Source organism: Neoarius graeffei, chromosome 5 (assembly GCF_027579695.1).
Source record: "Neoarius graeffei isolate fNeoGra1 chromosome 5, fNeoGra1.pri, whole genome shotgun sequence".
Lineage (NCBI taxonomy): Eukaryota > Metazoa > Chordata > Actinopteri > Siluriformes > Ariidae > Neoarius > Neoarius graeffei.
In genome coordinates, this window is record NC_083573.1 from 4383267 (window position 1) to 4400700 (window position 17434).

The 17434-nt window shown below is 42.7% G+C and overlaps 2 protein-coding genes across 2 annotated transcripts in view; both read left to right on the top strand.

The window, feature by feature from the left end:
- Window positions 1–4170, top strand: part of rprd2b (regulation of nuclear pre-mRNA domain containing 2b) — a 29832-nt gene extending 25662 nt beyond the window's left edge. The window contains exon 11 of the transcript XR_009654697.1: window positions 4085–4170. The gene's annotated coding sequence lies outside the window, so the exon portion shown is untranslated. The remainder of the gene's footprint in view (window positions 1–4084) is intronic.
- Window positions 1740–17038, top strand: tars2 (threonyl-tRNA synthetase 2, mitochondrial). Its single transcript, XM_060920986.1, has 18 exons — window positions 1740–1975; window positions 4085–4260; window positions 4352–4466; window positions 4560–4681; window positions 9806–9914; window positions 10000–10067; window positions 10576–10654; window positions 10736–10882; window positions 10977–11075; window positions 12580–12746; window positions 13153–13315; window positions 13711–13848; window positions 13950–14027; window positions 14338–14438; window positions 14735–14836; window positions 14931–15003; window positions 15166–15280; window positions 16758–17038. The coding sequence occupies exons 1-18, from the start codon at window positions 1892–1894 to the stop codon at window positions 16898–16900; spliced, it is 2079 nt and encodes a 692-aa protein (XP_060776969.1). The 5' UTR covers window positions 1740–1891; the 3' UTR covers window positions 16901–17038.
- The last annotated feature ends 396 nt before the right edge of the window (window positions 17039–17434 follow it).

A 17434-nucleotide genomic window follows, 5' to 3' on the forward strand; every position in this document is an offset into this window, starting at 1 on the left:
GTTATTGGCTTGCTAATTATTAAAGCTCAAAGGTATTAAGTTTTTTTTTTTCTGAGCTGTATGTCCACACGTTTTTCTCATTTTTACTGTGCTAGCTCATTCGCAGCTAGTAGTTAACCTGGCGAAATGAGTGACGAGGTAATTCTGTGGTATCAAATTGAGGGTTTTTTTTTTACTCTGAGGAGCATTAAATGTAACACACAGCACCATGGTTTTCGCATCTCTTCATCACCAGTCAGGATTTACCTCAGCGTACGTTTGAGAAAGCGATTTTCTAGTTTTCGACAACGTGATGTTCTGAAGAAATGTTCCATGATGCGCTAGTGTTTGGGAGACAGTTATTGATCCATATGTGCTAAATAGCTGTTAGCTTCTTCATACACTGCTTTTTGACAAGACTACATATGATTTAAGTCTTATCCGTATATCTGCTTGCATTCCTACACACTCCATCCTCCAAGCGAATTAATTCCTTTTTTGTTTGGGGGTTGTTTTTTTTTTTTGTTTTGTTTTTGTTTATCATACAACTCTGTATGACGCACACGACACCAACCATTCTCAGCAGGAACATGAAACACTTTCCACATTATCGAAATGTACAAAAACACCACTGTTCAGGTTTCAAGTCAGGACTCCAGTTATTGTTTTAACCTCTCCTCCTTTTCTGGTACACTCCTTTTAAAGGGGGGTGAAAAAAGTCAGATCTAGAACTCTTCAGGGTTAATTTGTTCCGATGGAGGTCACATGTTCCCAACCTTGGGCCTGGAGAACCCTCAGTCCCAACACATATTTAGTATTTTCTCAGTTAAGCTAGCAGGGTGGGACTGATCGGGTTTTGTCATAAACTAAGGACTCTTGATGAATCCAAAGAACCCTCACGATGACCACTTATCAAAGTAAATAGCATTCTGTCTTCCTCCATCTTTCCAACCCATTGAGAAGTCGGTTAAACAGGAACGAAATGTGGGCTGAGATGATTCTGAATCACACGAGTCCATTTCCTTTCCAGTGTGTCGATTACTTCAGAGTAGACAGCCTGATTGATTGATTGATCTTTATTAGATGGATCACTTTACAACAAAACTCTGTTGCAACAGGGATGTAAGCGATCCAGGTTCCAGAATGTTCTTTGACCATTTCTGTCCCTGAAATCTCTTCGATTCCTGATAAACGTGTATTTGAGAACTGTGAGGCCAGCGTGTAAACATCTGACCTCGACTCACTGGGATCAGAAAGATAGAAAAAACTTGGGGTATTTTCTCTGTCAAGGTGAACATATTTGATTACGAATCCCTCATAGCGTATTTCAATTTCTTGTTGATTTGGTTGTATGAGCAGGACGAGCATATAAATTGACTCAGAAGGCTGGGGAGAAAAATAACATCTTAGTTCCTCCTGAATCAAATAATAGATTTTAAATCCTTTATCTAGTGCAGTATTTCTCCAATAAGGATTCACTTTGGTCGCATTTCTTGTGGATGTACAGCGTCGTGTGTTTGTGGGTTTTATTTTTTTTTAAAGTGTTTAAAATAGTTTCAGCGCCTAGAAATTTACCTCAGGGATGAGTTTTTTTTTTTTTTTTTTTTTAAATAAATTTAAAGAGATTTTCTATTGTATGCGCAGTGTGTGTGCATGGTTGACGCGTTCAAGTGCGCCCGGACCCGTTTCTTTCTTTTTTTTTTCTCGCCTTCTCATTGGTCAAACCCCTGGGAACGGTCCGACCAATCAGGTGTCTCTTTGGCGTTTTGTTCCGGTGACATGGCGGCGCACAGAGAGGACGACACGGAACAGCGTTGTAGGAATAAATAGTAAAAGAAATAGTGAGGGTTTTTTTGTTTGTTTGTTTTTTAAATGATGAATATTTGAAAGCGCTTGTGAACATTCTGAGGAGATGATGGTGGCGTTGTGTTTGCGGCGAGCGCTGTGTCACGAGCCCCTGAGGTCGGCGTTGAAGAGCCACAGAGGCTACAGCAAGGTTATTAAACTTCTTATTTACTCGTTTATTTATATATATACATATTCAAAACGAAAAAAGATGTTTGATTTCCGTCCCTCACTTCCGCATTCCAGTCGTTGCCCAGAGCTCGTTGTTGTGCACGTGAGGCGTGAAGATGGTGATGAGCTCATCATGATGATGTAAACATGTCCAGGAAGCACAGCACGTGCGCATTTAAAGGAGTGTGTTCCTGAGTTCCAAGATGCTTCAGTGTTCATCCTGACCAGGAAAACCAAGCTCACAACACACTACAGCTGGTTGCTTGGTGATAACCAGAAGTGATGATGCTCTTTTCTTCATGCACCTCTTTGAGATCACAGATTTCTGCACATTTTTCGTCCTTTACCTCCTTCATGCAGTGGGGATATCGGACTGGAACCGGTGGCGGTGGAGATCAATACACGTTGAGCGTATTTATCATGAATAAATCTCAAGTTGCTCCCCTCCCTCTTCTTCATCACCACTGGCCTGAGAGCGTGTTCACTGGAGGCGCTAAAGGCGGCGTTTCATCTCTCATCCGAAAGGCTTCTTCAGTTCTGTCTGACTAGTGGAGAGTCCCAGGCACTCCTCTGGATGACTTACTGAGAACCTTTACAGACATAACTTCCATGCACTTTGGGATGAGAACCCTTGAACTGGTGCAGGAGTATGAGAAGACTTCCAGAAAAATACCTGGAACTCCTCACGAGTCAGACAGAACTGAAGAAGCCTGAAACATCTGCAAGAATTTCAACCAAGTCCAGTTGCCTTCTTTGGCACCTACGGTTTACTAAGACCTTCAGTGGAGTGGAGGTTCAAGTCTTTATTTTAAAAACGCTGATTCAGTTCCTCAGTGCATGAAAATACACCAAATGAGGGTTGTGTGTGGAGCAAAAGCAAGTCAACAAGCCATCAGAAAGGACTTGTCTGTTGTTCCGTGTGGAAGTGGACAGCAGAATGCACAAGTTTGTACAACCTTGCGACAAAGAATTGCACTTGTAGCAGCACGATATTGTGTGTTCGTGTCCCTTTATCAGTAGGTTACCAAAATTGATCAGGTTGTGTGTATATCACATCACTGTTTCAAACATCTTCATATCCTCTCTCTGCATGTTCTTTTCTGTTGTGGATTTTATTTTTCATTTTTACACATTTTATTTCTAGTTTCTTCATATAAAATATTTTTCTTTTTGTAAGAAATCACCTTTCTGAGCATTTTCTTCGATTAAACTTGTATGGTTTTCCCCTTCTTGGAGTTGTTAAAGATTTTACAAGGGATGCAAAAAAATAACCAGGGTGTACAAACTTTTGCACTTTGCCATGCTTGTGTCCTAACTCTGAATGGAATATTTTAGCGTTTCCTTTTCTCACACACTCGCAGGTTTGTGTTAAAGATCTGATAAATCAGGTGAGATTACAATCAAAGCGTGTTGGATTAAAGGTTAGTGTCATCATGGCGATGCACTGGGTCATGTGACCATCCAGAGGACGAAGCCGGAGCATCACATCTGCATCAACATTCTGCAGTTAGTGATTTATTCCTTAGTTTATGAAGGAACCCCTCTCATTAAACACAGGTTGGCATTGAGGACCCCCCCCCAATGCTGTGAGTTCTGGATTCTGATTGGTCAGAAGGTTGTTTTCCATCGAAATGGGTTCAAAAGTTCAGACTGTTTATTTAACTAAAAAAAATCAACTTTAATTGTTAAATTGCTGCGGCAGAGGAGGAATAAAACACCAGGACGTGCTGTTTAAGGGGAAAATATATGATACAGACATTAAAGTTGAAACACGCACGCGCACACACTGCTTTACATTGTGTGGAGAAGAATAACTGGAGATGTTTCATGGCTGCTGCCCAAATGTCAAATCCCTTGAGTGGAAAAAGTCATCAGTCTGTGTGTATTATGGGTTTGCATCATTGAAGGCAGAAATATTTGTCCAGGTTTGGACATAAAAATGGATGTTCCACTTCAACTGATAATCATCATTATATCATGCTTCTGTTTGTTTTTGTTTGTTTGTTTGTTTGTCTCCCCAGAATGATTTCTCTTTAATCTGTGTGTTAAATATTGCATTGTAACATCAAGTTGTGTGTGTGTGTTGTAGCTTCAGCCCTCGGCCAGCCAATCTGAGCGCCTGCGACTCTTTCTGGCCTTTGCAAAAAGGCCAGACCAGAAAAGGGCGGAGCCTGGACGAGAGCTGAGCATCCGATTGGCTGATGGCAGAATGGTGAAAGCAGTGTCAGGGGTCACGACCCCGTTACAGATCGCTCAAGATACACGGTGAGTTCCTACACACACACACACACTGATTTTACTAACTGACTGACTGACAGTCAAAAAGGGCGGAGCTTAATTGTCATTCCTTCTGCAGGGTGAAAGGAGCTGTTGTGAGCAGGGTGAGTGGTGCATTGTGGGAATTATCTCGCCCTCTAGAGGATGATTGTGAGCTTCAGCTGCTCGACTACGCCTCCTCAGAGGGAAGACAGGTGTGTGTGTGTGTGTGAGAGAGAATAAGGGATTCCAAAAATGAATTCCCAACATCTTACTCTGTGTGTGTGTGTGTGTGTGTGTGTCTGTAGGTGGTGTGGAGGACAGGTGCGTGTGTGTTAGCGACTGTGATGGAAACACAGTTTGGTGCTCAGGTGTGTCGTGAAGGAGTTTCAGACACTGGACTGTACTGTGACTACAGACTGGACAACAGGTACACACACACACACACACACACACGGGACAGTCTCTCAATCGCTTTTATTCGAATTTAGTTGTTTTTATTCCATGTAATTTTTTTTTTTTACAGTATAAAATGTATTTGTTTGAGACTTCTATCAAAATAGGTATTACTACTTATTGTTTTGATTAATTTGATAATTTTATTATTTATTCATTATCACAGTTGTGTCCAGTATTTTTATTTTTTTAAGTGGCAATGTGGGCGGCACGGTGGTGTAGTGGTTAGCGCTGTCGCCTCACAGCAAGAAGGTCCGGGTTCGAGCCCCGTGGCCGGCGAGGGCCTTTCTGTGTGGAGTTTGCATGTTCTCCCCGTGTCCGCGTGGGTTTCCTCCGGGTGCTCCGGTTTCCCCCACAGTCCAAAGACATGCAGGTTAGGTTAACTGGTGACTCTAAATTGCCCATAGGTGTGAATGTGAGTGTGAATGGTTGTCTGTGTCTATGTGTCAGCCCTGTGATGACCTGGCGACTTGTCCAGGGTGTACCCCGCCTTTCGCCCATAGTCAGCTGGGATAGGCTCCAGCTTGCCTGCGACCCTGTAGAAGGATAAAGCGGCTAGAGATAATGAGATGAGATGAGAAATTGTGGGGTTTTTTTTTTTTCTTGCTGTGTATTGATTTTATTAATTGTTTATTACAACCCTGGTTCCAAAAACATTGGGATGTTGTGTAAAACATGAAATAAAAACAGAAGATGAAGATTTGCAAATCATGGAAACTGTGTATATTTAATTGTAAACAGTACAAGGACAACATATCAAATGTTGAAACTGAGAAATTTTATTGTTTTTGGAAAAATATATGCACATTTTGAATTTGATGTCAGAAACGTTTCAGAAAAGTTGGGACGGCAGAAAAAGTTGTGTAATGCTTTAAAAAAAAACTAATTTGGTTAATTGGCAACAGGTCAGTAAGATGATTGGATATAAAAACAGCATCCCAGAGAGGCGGAGTCTTTCAGAAGTAAAGATGGGGCGGGGTTCACCGCGCTGTGAAAGACTGCGTGGGCAAACCGTGCAACAGTTTAAGAATAACGTAACGTTCTCAATGTAAAACTGCAAAGAATTTATGGATCACATCATCTATGGTCCACAATATCATTAAAAGATTCAGAGAATCTGGAGAAATCTGTGTGTGCAAGAGACAAGGCTGAAAACTGACATTGGATGCCTGTGATCTTCAGGACCTCAGGAGACGCTGCATTAAAAGCAGACACGTGTCTGTAGTGGAAATCACTGTGCGGGCTCAGGAACACTTCAGAAAACCATCGTCTGTGAAAACACTTCATTACTGCATCCACAAATGCAAGTTAAAACCAGATATAAAGAATATCCAGAAACCCCGCCCCCTTCTCTGGGCCCGAGCTCTTTTACGATGGACTGAGGTGAAGTGGAAAACTGTCCCGAGGTCTGACAAATCAAAACTAGAATTTTTTTTTTTTTTTTAGAAAGCATGGACACCACGTCCTCCAGGCTAAAGAGGAGAGGGACCATCCGGCTTATCAGTGCACAGCTCAAAAGCCAGCGACTGTGATGGTATGAGGGGGCATTAGTGCACATGATATGGGTAGCTTGTACATCTGGGAAGGCATCATTTAATGCTGAATGATATAAACACGTTTCGGAGCAGTATTCTGACATCCAGACAAAATCTTTTTCAAGGAAGGCCTTCCTTCTTTCAGCAAGACAACGTCAAACCGCTTTATGTACATTAGAGCCCTGCAGTCCCGCGGGACTCGCAGGACCCGCCGCAAAGCAGTGCGGCACGGGACAAATTTTGAAAGCTCATTGCGGGAGCGGGCGGGAGCAGGAGTGCACATATGCGGGCGGGAGCAGGAGTGCACATATGCGGGCGGGAGCGGTGATAAGCTGCAGTCTCGCTAACTAAAAACGTGTTTAAAATAAAATTTATAAATTATTAATTTATGTCTATCATATATAATTTGTGCTGGATATTTTATTTGGCATTAATAAAAACATTTTAAGATGCCTAAATTTGCAGAGAGAGTCAGATTGCCAGATTGAGTGAGGAATGGCATCTTAAATTTGCCATTGATCACCCTAACGGGCAATCCTTTGATCACTCTAATGACTCGCCTTTCACACCCAGGTGGGGTTTACATTAGACCGTATCAGCGGATCATCAGATTAACGTTTTTAAAACGATTAGTGTGCACACAGCAACACCAATACACGATTCACGTGCACACAGCAACACCAATACACGGATACGCTCGGCTCCGCAGGCATCCTGCGCTCCAAATCACTCCGCCCTGAACAGCGAGTGCCCTCTGGAGGGTGCGCACTCCGGCCCTACGCAGCTCACAGAGCGCGTGAGTGAAGTGCACAAGCTGTGATTTGGGACTGAGCCGCTGTGTGTGTGATCTCAGTGCATATCACTTACCACTTGCAAGTGGAAGGATGGCAAGCCTAAAGACAATCATAACTACACAATGGGCAGTATTTGCATCAGTATTTGCAGTATTTTCATACTTTTATACTCTTTAATGAAAGGTGATACAAGGCGGAAGTCCGCGCCGTTTTTCAGCAGTCGCGTCACATGACCAACGCCAGCGAATCAGGAAGGTGGATGTCACAGTGACGTTGTCCAATGACGATGCCAGCTAGAGCTCAGCACAGCGTATCCGCGTATTCTCAATGTTTACACAGCACCGGACCACACACGATCTGGACTGAATACGTGGACCCTGGCGGATTCCCGTTTCCCGGCGTTTCCAGGCGGTTTAATGTAAACGGACAGTGCATCCGCGAAGAAAATGAGACAGATACGGTCTATTGTAAACTTGGCCCCAGCCTCCAGTGACCCACAGTAACATGATGCCTCAATGACACCTTAGATGAGCTGGTCATCAGAATTCTGATTCTGATCCAGGAGAGGATAAATAACTCTCGTACATTTCCGATTCCTTTCCTCTTCCGTGTTTGAGATCTCCGATCATGGCAGAAGAGCAGAGCTCCTTTACTGAAGCTCACAGTGCTTCAAAAGTAAGTGCTGCTTTAAAAAGAGGTACATTTACCGTTAAAAAGTCAAGAGTCCTGAAATCGGACATTTTAGTTAGAAATGCTTTACAAATGTAAACTGGGTTAGCCTAATGTTTTGTATGGCTGAACAATAAATATACCAAATTTCCACTTGGAATTATGTGCTCGCCTGTCTTTTTTTTTTTTTTTTTAATTGTTTATTATTATTATTATTATTATTATTATTATTAGAGACACTGACGAAGGCAACAGCCGAAACGTTTGTCTCCTTCTGCTGCTAAAAACAACTGAAAAGAAATGTAACTAAAAGAATAAGTTCAAGAGTGCGATCCATCTCTCGTTTCACACTAATTATTCATAGGAGACGCACCACGGGAGAGCGCATACTTAAATGATTAGCCTACTTAAATAATTATTATTAGGTCTACATGCTGCCATTTCAACATTCCGAGTTCAGAAACAAGGTAAATAATAACAAACGTGAACGTGAGCTGTAGATATTTATGCTCAAATCCACTCAAAGTAGGGGGCGGGGCACCATCACGCTGTGTCAAGACAAGAACTTTCCTGAGAAATAACGCGAATGTCTGCATCATGCGGGATTTGCGGGCGGGAGCGGGACAAAATATGGCAGGAGCGGGACTGAAAATCATAATTCTTTGTGGGCGGGAGCGGGACTGAAAAATCATAATTCTTTGCGGGAGCGGGACTGAAAAATCTGACCCGCGCAGACTTCTAATGTACATATTAAAATTGCATGGCTCTGTAGTAAGAGTTCGGGTGCTCAACTGGCCTGCTGCAGTCCAGACCTGTCTCTCATTTAAAACATTTGGTGCATTATGAAGCGCAAAATATTGACAAAGATGTGAGACCCTGAACCGTTGAGCAACTGACATTGTATATCAGGCAAGAATGGGACAACATTTCTCTTTCAAAACTACAGCAGCTGGTCTCCTCAGTTCCCAAACATTTACAGAGTGGTGTTGGAAGTTGAGGTGATGCAATACAGTGGAAAACACGCCCCGTCCCAACTTTTTTGAAACGTGTTGCTGTCATCAAATTCAACATGAGCATATATTTTTCGTAAAACAATAAAATTTCTCATTTTCAAGATTTTGTGTGTTGTCTTTGTAGTCAATGAAATACAGGGTTTCCATGATTTGCAAATTCTCGCGTTTTTGTTTTTATTTACAGTTTACACAGCGTCCCAAGTTTTTTGTAATTGGGGTTGTATTGCACATGTATTTACTGTCTTCTTTCAATCAGGAGTTTATTTATCAATCATTTCTTTTATGATTTCTACATTAAGCCTCGGTCACAACTGGCCGTGCGTGCTCCTACGGCCGGTCTACATGCAAAAAACGCAAGAAACGCACGGAGGGCGCGCGTGTGACGTGCTGATTTTCGAGCCATAGACTGGCCGCAGACCGGCCGCAGAGGTTCTTCGTCATGTCAAACAAACTCTACGGGCGCTTATGTTTTTTTCAGGTTGCAAGACAAACTTGCGGCCGACGCGTGTCTTTCTCCACGAACAAAAAAAAAAGCAGCGATTTGGGAAACGCCAAAAATCGCACGGCCAAAAAATCGTACGTCCGGTTGTGACCTAGGCTTTATTGTCTGTGTTCAGCACTTTGATTTTGTAATGTTGCGTAAGGTTGAAATACGTCACTACGTTCACTTTAAATCTTGTACGTTTATTTGAATTTCATTCACAATATAAACCATGTCTTTTTGTAGTATGTGTTGATGGTTATTTAAATGTTTAATTTAAAAGATTTGCCTTTTTTTTTTTTTTACACTGACTCATATGACACAATGAGATTTCTTTTTATTTGATTTAATTTATTCACTTTTTAAAAATCCTAATTTTTTTTCTGAATAAACAGATAACTTTATCATTTTTATGTGACATAACCATGGAAATATTTCTCATGTTTGTTAAAATGGTTTCGGATGGGTTTCTTGTGAAGTTTGACCTGCATGGCGACTGTAACTGAGCATGGGCGGGGCTTAGGATTAGTCAGAGCGAAAAACAGAATGTGATCTTAAAATTCCTGCAAGTGTAGTTGTCTATTATTATTGTTATCTGTGTCACAGCTCGGTGTGTTTGGAGGAGGTGGGGCGGAGGTGTGTGGAGGCAGCGGCATCAAAACTCCCCATCATCACGACACAACTGAGTGCACACCAACTCCGACAGCTCTTCCAGGTCAGCTACATATCATGACCTTTCACCTGCTGCATGCTGTAATGCTGAGGACGAAGTTGTGTGATGTAATGTGTGTTGGTGGTAGGATGATGATGTGAGGCTGCAGTGTGCTGAGGAGGCTCTGATGCTCGGAGACACAGTCGGCGTTTACAGGTGTGTATCGTGCATACACACACACATTAGCCTTACACAAGCCCCGAATCAGCAAATGAAGGCCAAATGACAATCCAAAACATGAAAAGTAACGAAATGGACAAAAATTGTCATTATTTAATTCATAATGAAAGCAACTAATGTCATGATGTTTGCATAGCTGATGCTACTGGAAGCTCCGCCCCTTTCTCCCATCATGTCTTCGTCATGTGGTCCCTTAGATGTTCTCCTTGGCAGTAAATCGGGAATGTTTTGAGTGTTCGTTAATGTCAAATAAAATCCAAGTACAGCGTTAACTTGAGCTGCACTGAAATTCTGCGTCAGTTTTACTGTAATCCGAACACAGCCAGGGACTCCATAATCAATAACACCAGACAGGAAGATGAGATGATGGTGCTGTGCTGTGATCAGGCCACTAGGTGTCAGTATTGAGAGTTGTGGCTGGTTTCTCTAATTTTAAACACGTTGGGTTTTTTTTGTTTTTTTTTAAACCTGTACCTGTGTGTAGGTGTGGAGTGTGTGTAGGTGTGTGTTCCGGTCCACTCCTCCCTCACACAAGCTTCCTGCGCTCCTTTAAGATGTTACAGGTGAGTCACTGCGAAACCTTCAGGGTCCTAAACTCCTCCGCCTCTCCATTCGAGTCATTTCTCAACAATCTCGTGCTGCAGGTTTCTCCCGTGACTCTATCATCCAATCCGGACACAGCAGGTGTGCAGAGGATGATGGGAGTTTCGTTTCCCGGTGAGAAGGAGCGAGTGCAGTGGGAACACGAGCAGGAGGAGGCCAAGAAACGAGACCATCGACGCATCGGAAAGGTTCGGTCACATCTGAATAATGCACGTCTTTTTCTGAAATATTTCGGTGTGTGGTGTTAATTGTATTGTCTTGGTTTTTGTTTTTATAAATCAGGAGCAGGAGCTGTTCTTCTTTAACGATGTCAGTCCAGGAAGCTGCTTCTTCCTGCCCAAAGGAGCTCATATTTACAACACGCTCACTGATTTTATAAAGGTAACAGCCTTCACTTGAACGTGATCGTTCTTTATAGAGCGCTGAGACAGTCAAGGTAAAAAAAAAATCTATTTCAACTATTTATTCTGAATTTTTTTTTTTTTGCATGTACTTTTGTTGGATATTTTTATTATGCAAATTATTTTTTAATTTTATTTTAAATAAAAGAAAATAAATTTAAAGAATTGAACTTAAGTAATTATCGAAATCAATGACTTTTAACATTTGTTTATTGTAGAATATCTAAAAATTATTAATTTAAATAGAACTGTGGATCACACTTCTGACCCAAGACCTGTGTATTGGCAGCCTGGCAAGCCAGACTAAATGTGAATATTTAGTCTGGCCTCGATCCGTAGACATTTCCGAAGCGGGTAGGAGGAACAAACCGTTGTCTTTCAAACTGTCTCTGTGCGTATAGGCCAACGCTCTGACCAATCAGCGCAACAGTGACTGTGCCGTAGTCAGAGCGACAGAAAGCAGTGGGGGAGGCCTTGAAATAAATAATTTTTCAAAATGCATATTAATTAATAAACAGGTTCTAGATATTAAGAAGTTTGGAGATAATGACCACAAGTTTGGAGTCTGTACCACATACACATTTTTTCCAAGTGTTTTTCAAGGGTTTGCTTAAACCGTTTTTGAGAGTTTTTATTTAGTGGTGTTTGGTGAAATAATTTCCCTTAAATTTAAAATAATGGGAAAATAATAAACAATCAAAAAGTAATGTTTCAAAGCTGTTTGTTTAATTCTTCGTACTGCACAAACTAGCCCCATCCTTTTGGCTACGATCGGAGCCAGCTGGTAGATCAGACTTTTGCCATAGCCGGTCGGCAAAACAGCGAAAACGTCCTTCTTGAAAAGGAATGAGCGGAGAGCCTCTTCCTGCTCATGTTTCAACGAAAACTCCAAGTCTAATTCTTCTAAAACTGATTCCAAAGCGGAGTCAAACGCGCGCTGTTCACTAGCCGTAGCCATCTTTCCTGTTGCGCTTTCTCCAGCGTCGCGCAGCTTTGTCGTCACTCCTGCAAAAGCCCGCCCGAAGAATCCAAACAAAAACCTTGCGTTGTGATTGGCGGGCACGATTTGATGCCCGGGGTGTTTTTGTTTATATGGTGCGAGGCTAGACCCATTCGCTAGGCAAAAAATATTTTTGGCCGCTAGGCGGGTGGGTCTAGTTTACTAGGCTAGTGTATTGGTTTATTTTATTTCAATTGAAATTTTGAAATTTAATATGCATTTTATGTATAAGAAACTAAACAAAGGTAAAAAAAAATTTCATTATTTGTTTATTTACTTATGTTCTAATTATCTCAAGGTCTCAATTATTAACCAAGCCACATCTTCATATATTGAATCCAAATACATTTGTTGAAATGTTTTATTTAGAAATGTGCATGTAACAGCTCAGGCCTTTTTCAAATATTTTTTTTAATATATAAAAGGGTGTGTTTTTTGTTTTTTTTAAACAGTGGAACAGTCTGTCTTTTCCTTTTTCTGTCAGTGTGAGTACAGGAGGCGGGGCTTTAGTGAGGTCATGACCCCAACCCTGTATAATACGTCGTTATGGCAACGCTCAGGTCACTGGGAACACTACAGCGAGAACATGTTTACCGTGACATGTGAGCCACACACGTTTGCCCTCAAGCCCATGAACTGCCCTGCCCACTGGTGAGTAGGACACGCCCCCTCCGAGTTACACAATGGGGGGGACCCAGTGAAATTTTATTTATTTATATTTTTGAATATTAAGTTGTAATTAGAAACTTCTCTTCCAGATTTGATTTAAAAATTTGGGAAAAATTTCAATGTTTTATAATAAACATACCCGCCTTTCGCCCGTAGTCAGCTGGGATAGGCTCCAGCTTGCCTGCGACCCTGTAGAAGGATAAAGCGGCTAGAGATAATGAGATGAGATAATAAACATATTGTAGGTTTTGAATTTTTTTTTCTTCCTTGTTTGAACCAACTGTTTTCAAATTTTGATATTTGTTGAAAGTGTGCGAATCATAAAATGAGCTGTGTTGTATTTAAATATATGTAAATGAGTTAATTGATGTTGTCCCGCCCACTGCAGTGTGATGTATGAGCAGAGAGTGAGATCGTGGCGTGAGCTGCCACTTCGCTGGGCCGACTTTGGCGCGCTGCATCGCAATGAGCACTCGGGGGCACTAGGGGGCCTAACTCGGGTACGACGCTTCTGTCAGGATGATGCACACATCTTCTGCACACCTGAGCAGGTACAGAACACAGCCGATAATCTGATAGAGTCTGAAATCTTTGAGCATGTGCTCCAGTCACGTATCTCTAAATAACAATTAAATTACACTATATTAACCTCAATTAGTTTTCCAAGTCAAATGGGCCTGGCCTATAATACTGTGCCTGCCACTCCCAGTGAAGGGGGCGTGCCCTTGGCATGTTGGTTCCCAGTCAGGGGGACTTTGAGTCAGTATAGGAGGCGTGGCCTCTCAGTTTGAGGTGGGTGTGGCCTGCGTACTCAGTCTGAGTGGAGGTGTGGCCTTTGTGTCGGCAGTCCCAATTGAATGGGAGTGGCCTGTCAGTCTCAGTAGAGTGGGAGTGGCCTCTGTGTCAGTCAGTCTCAGTGTATTTACGTGTAATTTTATCTCTGCAGTTAGAAGAAGAGATGACTGCGTGTTTGGACTTTGTAAGGAGTGTGTATCGTGTGTTTGGTTTCACATTCCATTGCTTGCTCTCGACTCGCCCCGCCCAGTTTTTGGGAGACTCCGCCCTGTGGGATACCGCAGAACAGGTAACACCTCGATCATATGTCAGTCAAACCTTCATCACAAAAGCTCCTGGAACTGAAATAAATTTGTGCGTGTCTTTTTTTTTTTTTTTTCTCCTGAGTAGCAGTTGGAGAAGAGTCTGCAATGTTTTGGCGAGCACTGGGAGGTCAACCCCGGTGACGGTGCTTTTTATGGTCCAAAGGTGATACACAAGCAAACGCACACTGTTTCAATCATACCTTCAGCCAAGATGGCCTCATTCAGCATTGGAGAATAAATAAGAAAATGTTGCATGCTGTGTGTGTGTGTGTGTGTGTGTGTGTGTGTGTGTGTGTGTGTGTGTGTGCGCGTGCGTGCGCGCGCACACCAAGAGCCTTGAGGAACACATTCCAGAATAGACCGTCATCAATAATCTACTCCATGATTAGGCATGCACACACAAACCCTGACTTGAGACAGTGTCACAGAGTTGTCCCCAGACTTTTTGATCTCATCCTTGTGTGTGTGTTAAGATTGATATCCAGATCCGAGATGCGATTGGTCGACAGCACCAGTGTGCCACCATCCAGCTGGACTTCCAGCTGCCAATCAGATTCAACCTGGAGTATGCAGGGTACGTGCGTGCATACACAAACATTCGTTCTTTGAGAAAACTCTATTTTTCCCCCTCTTTTACCTCTTCTTTGTCTCTGTGGCTCTACCTTCTCTTGTTCTCCTTTCCTCTCCTTCCATCGCTGTCTGTCCATGTTTCACTTTTTCTCTCTTCCACTGTCAAACTTCCCATTTTTCCATCTCCCTGTTTTCTTTGTCTCGGTTTTTATCTTGCTTATTTCTTTCTCTCTGATACTATAACACACATTCATTCTCTCTCTCTCTCTCTCTCTCTCTCTCTCTCTCTCTCTCTCACAGAGCGGATGGACAGATGCACAGACCCGTGATGGTGCACCGTGCGGTTCTGGGCTCACTGGAGAGAATGATTGCTATTCTGGCTGAGAACTTTGGTGGCAAGTGGTGAGAAATGTTTCGTCAGTTCGATTTCCACTGTTCAGTCAGGTGTGTTGTGATCGTGCTATTGACTCAAAGTGGGGTTGTTTGTCTCTCTCAGGCCGTTCTGGCTTTCCCCAGCGCAGGTCATGGTTTTGCCAGTAGGGAGTGAAAGTGAGCAGTACGCCCGGGACGTGAGTGCACCGTGTATCGTAGTATTCAGAGTTTACAAGCTACTGCTGCACAAAGTAAAACCTGTGTCCATTTAATTGACTTGAATGTAATGAGTGAATTGAAGGAAAGACATGTTTCCTGTCCTCAGAAGCAGTTGTTTTGTCCCCTGTGTGAAATTTAAGGTGGTCCAGAGACTGAAGGAGGCAGGCTTTATGGCTGAGCTTGACGATGACCACGGTTCCACCTTAAATAAAAAGATTCGCTCAGCACAACTTACCCAATACAACTATATATTTGGTGAGAGACACACACAGATTGTACTGAGTGATTTAATGAACAAACTTAACTTGTCATTGGTTGCTGGGCTTCAGTGCTGATGTGTGATTGGTTGCTGGGCTTCAATGCTGATGTGTGATTGGTTGCTGGGCTTCAATGCTGATGTGTGATTGGTTGCTGGGCTTCAGTGCTGATGTGTGATTGGTTGCTGGGCTTCAATGCTGATGTGTGATTGGTTGCTGGGCTTCAATGCTGATTGCTGCACAGGCCTGGATATCAGACTTCACTGCTTCCATATGATTGGTTGCCAGGGTTTACTGGTGACACATGATTGGTTGCCGGGTGACATTTTGGGCATATGATTGGTTGCTGTGTCTCCCTCCAAAAAGGCTGTGCAATCGCGTTCTCTCTCTCTGACTGTCGTTCATCCTCTCCTGCTCTCTGTCCCTATTCTTCCTGTCTTTCATCCTTTTTCTTTCTCTTTCCCTCACTCTCTCCCACCCTCTCCTTCTTACTGTCTTTCATCCTCTCTTGCTCTCGATGCCTCTTTTTCTTTGTCTTTGATCCTTTTTCTTTCATCCTCTCCTGCTCTCTGGCTCTTTCTTTCTTTCGCTCTCTTTCATCCTCTCCTGCTCTATGGCTTTCTTTCTCCCTCTCGTTCATCCTCTCCTGCTCTCTATGGCCCTTTCTTTTTTCTTTTTCTTACGGTCTTTCATCCTCTCCTGCTCTCTATTGCCCTTTTTTCTTTCTTTCTCCCTCTCATCCTCTCCTCCTCTCTATCGTCTTTCTTTCTTTCTTTCTTTCTTTCTTTCTTTCTTTCTTTCTTTCTTACGGTCTTTCTTCCTCTCCTGCTCTCTATGCCCCCTTTTTCTTTGTTTTTCTTTTTCTTTCTTCCTCTCCTGCTCTCTATGCCCCCTCTTTCTTTTTCTTTCTCCCTCTCCTGCTCTCCATGCCCCCTTTCTTTTTCTTTCTCCCTCTTTCATCCTCTCCTGCTCTCTATGGCCCTTTCTTTTTTTCTTACTGTCTTTCATCCTCTCCTGCTCTCTAATGCCCCCTTTTTCTTTGTCTTTCATCTTCTCCTGCTCTCTGTGCCCCTCTTTTTCTTCTTGTTGCTCATTCTCGCGGTCTTTCTCTTTCTCTCTGTTGGGTTTTTCTTTCTCTCTCCTCTTTCTTACTGTCTTTCATCCTCTCCTGCTGTCTATGCCCCTCTCTTTCTCTTTCCCTTTCTCTCTGGTCTTTCATCCTCTCCTGCTCTCTATGCCCCTCTTTTTCTTCTCGTCACTCATTCTTTTTTCCTCTTTCTCTCTGTTGGACTTTCTTAATGTCTTTCATCCTCTCCTGCTCCCTTTTCCCCTCTTTTTCCTCATCACTCATTCTCGCGCTTTCTTTCGCTTTCCTTTTCTCTCTGTTTAGTTTTTCTTTCTCTCTATTTCTTCATGTCCTTCATCCTCTCCTCTCTATACCTCTCTTCTTCCTCATGTGTGTGTCTCTCTCGCAGTGGTCGGAGAGAAGGAGAGACAGAGCAGGTCAGTCAGTGTGAGGACGAGAGGAGGGAAACAACTTGGTCACAGGTCATTGGAGGAAGTAATAACATCACTGATGGAGCTTCGAGAGACGCGCAGCAACCAGGAGGATTTCTAAAACACACACGCTCTGTTTCATGGCAGGAGTAGTAAACCTCTCAGAACAGAGGTGTGTGTGTGTGAGCGAGGACGCGAGAGCGAGATGTTCCGTCATCCACACTACTGTATGATATTTATAATAAAATAATGTCATTTATGAACGTGTACTTGTGCTTTGTGTTCAATGATATCCCACAATGCCTTGTGCCTTTAGGAACGATCTGTACACATGGACTGCAACACAAAAGAAAACACCATAAATGTGCGTCGTTGTAGCTTTATTCTTTCAATATAAACAGCCAGATATCGGTGGCGGTACGGGTTCGCAATCTAAAGATGAATACATTTCAAAATAAGCTCCAGACTGTTGCAGGATGTTCAACATGTAGCTGACATTATCTCACGCATGTTCTGGAGAATCCTTTCCTGTTGTGTGAGAAACATTCCTTCAGACTGCGTGTGTCATGTCGCCTGTTAAACTTTACAGCACATTCCACACCACCTCGTCTTTTATTGATTTATTTCTCTACATAATCACTCATGGACATGTTTA

Coding starts and splice junctions, on each gene's coding strand:
- tars2 (XM_060920986.1), top strand. CDS start 1,892: ATGATGGTGGCGTTGTGTTTGCGGCGAGCGCTGTGTCACGAGCCCCTG. Junction 10,655..10,735: donor GCTCCTTTAAGATGTTACAG/GTGAGTCACTGC, acceptor CTCGTGCTGCAG/GTTTCTCCCGTGACTCTATC. Junction 13,849..13,949: donor TGTGGGATACCGCAGAACAG/GTAACACCTCGA, acceptor TCTCCTGAGTAG/CAGTTGGAGAAGAGTCTGCA.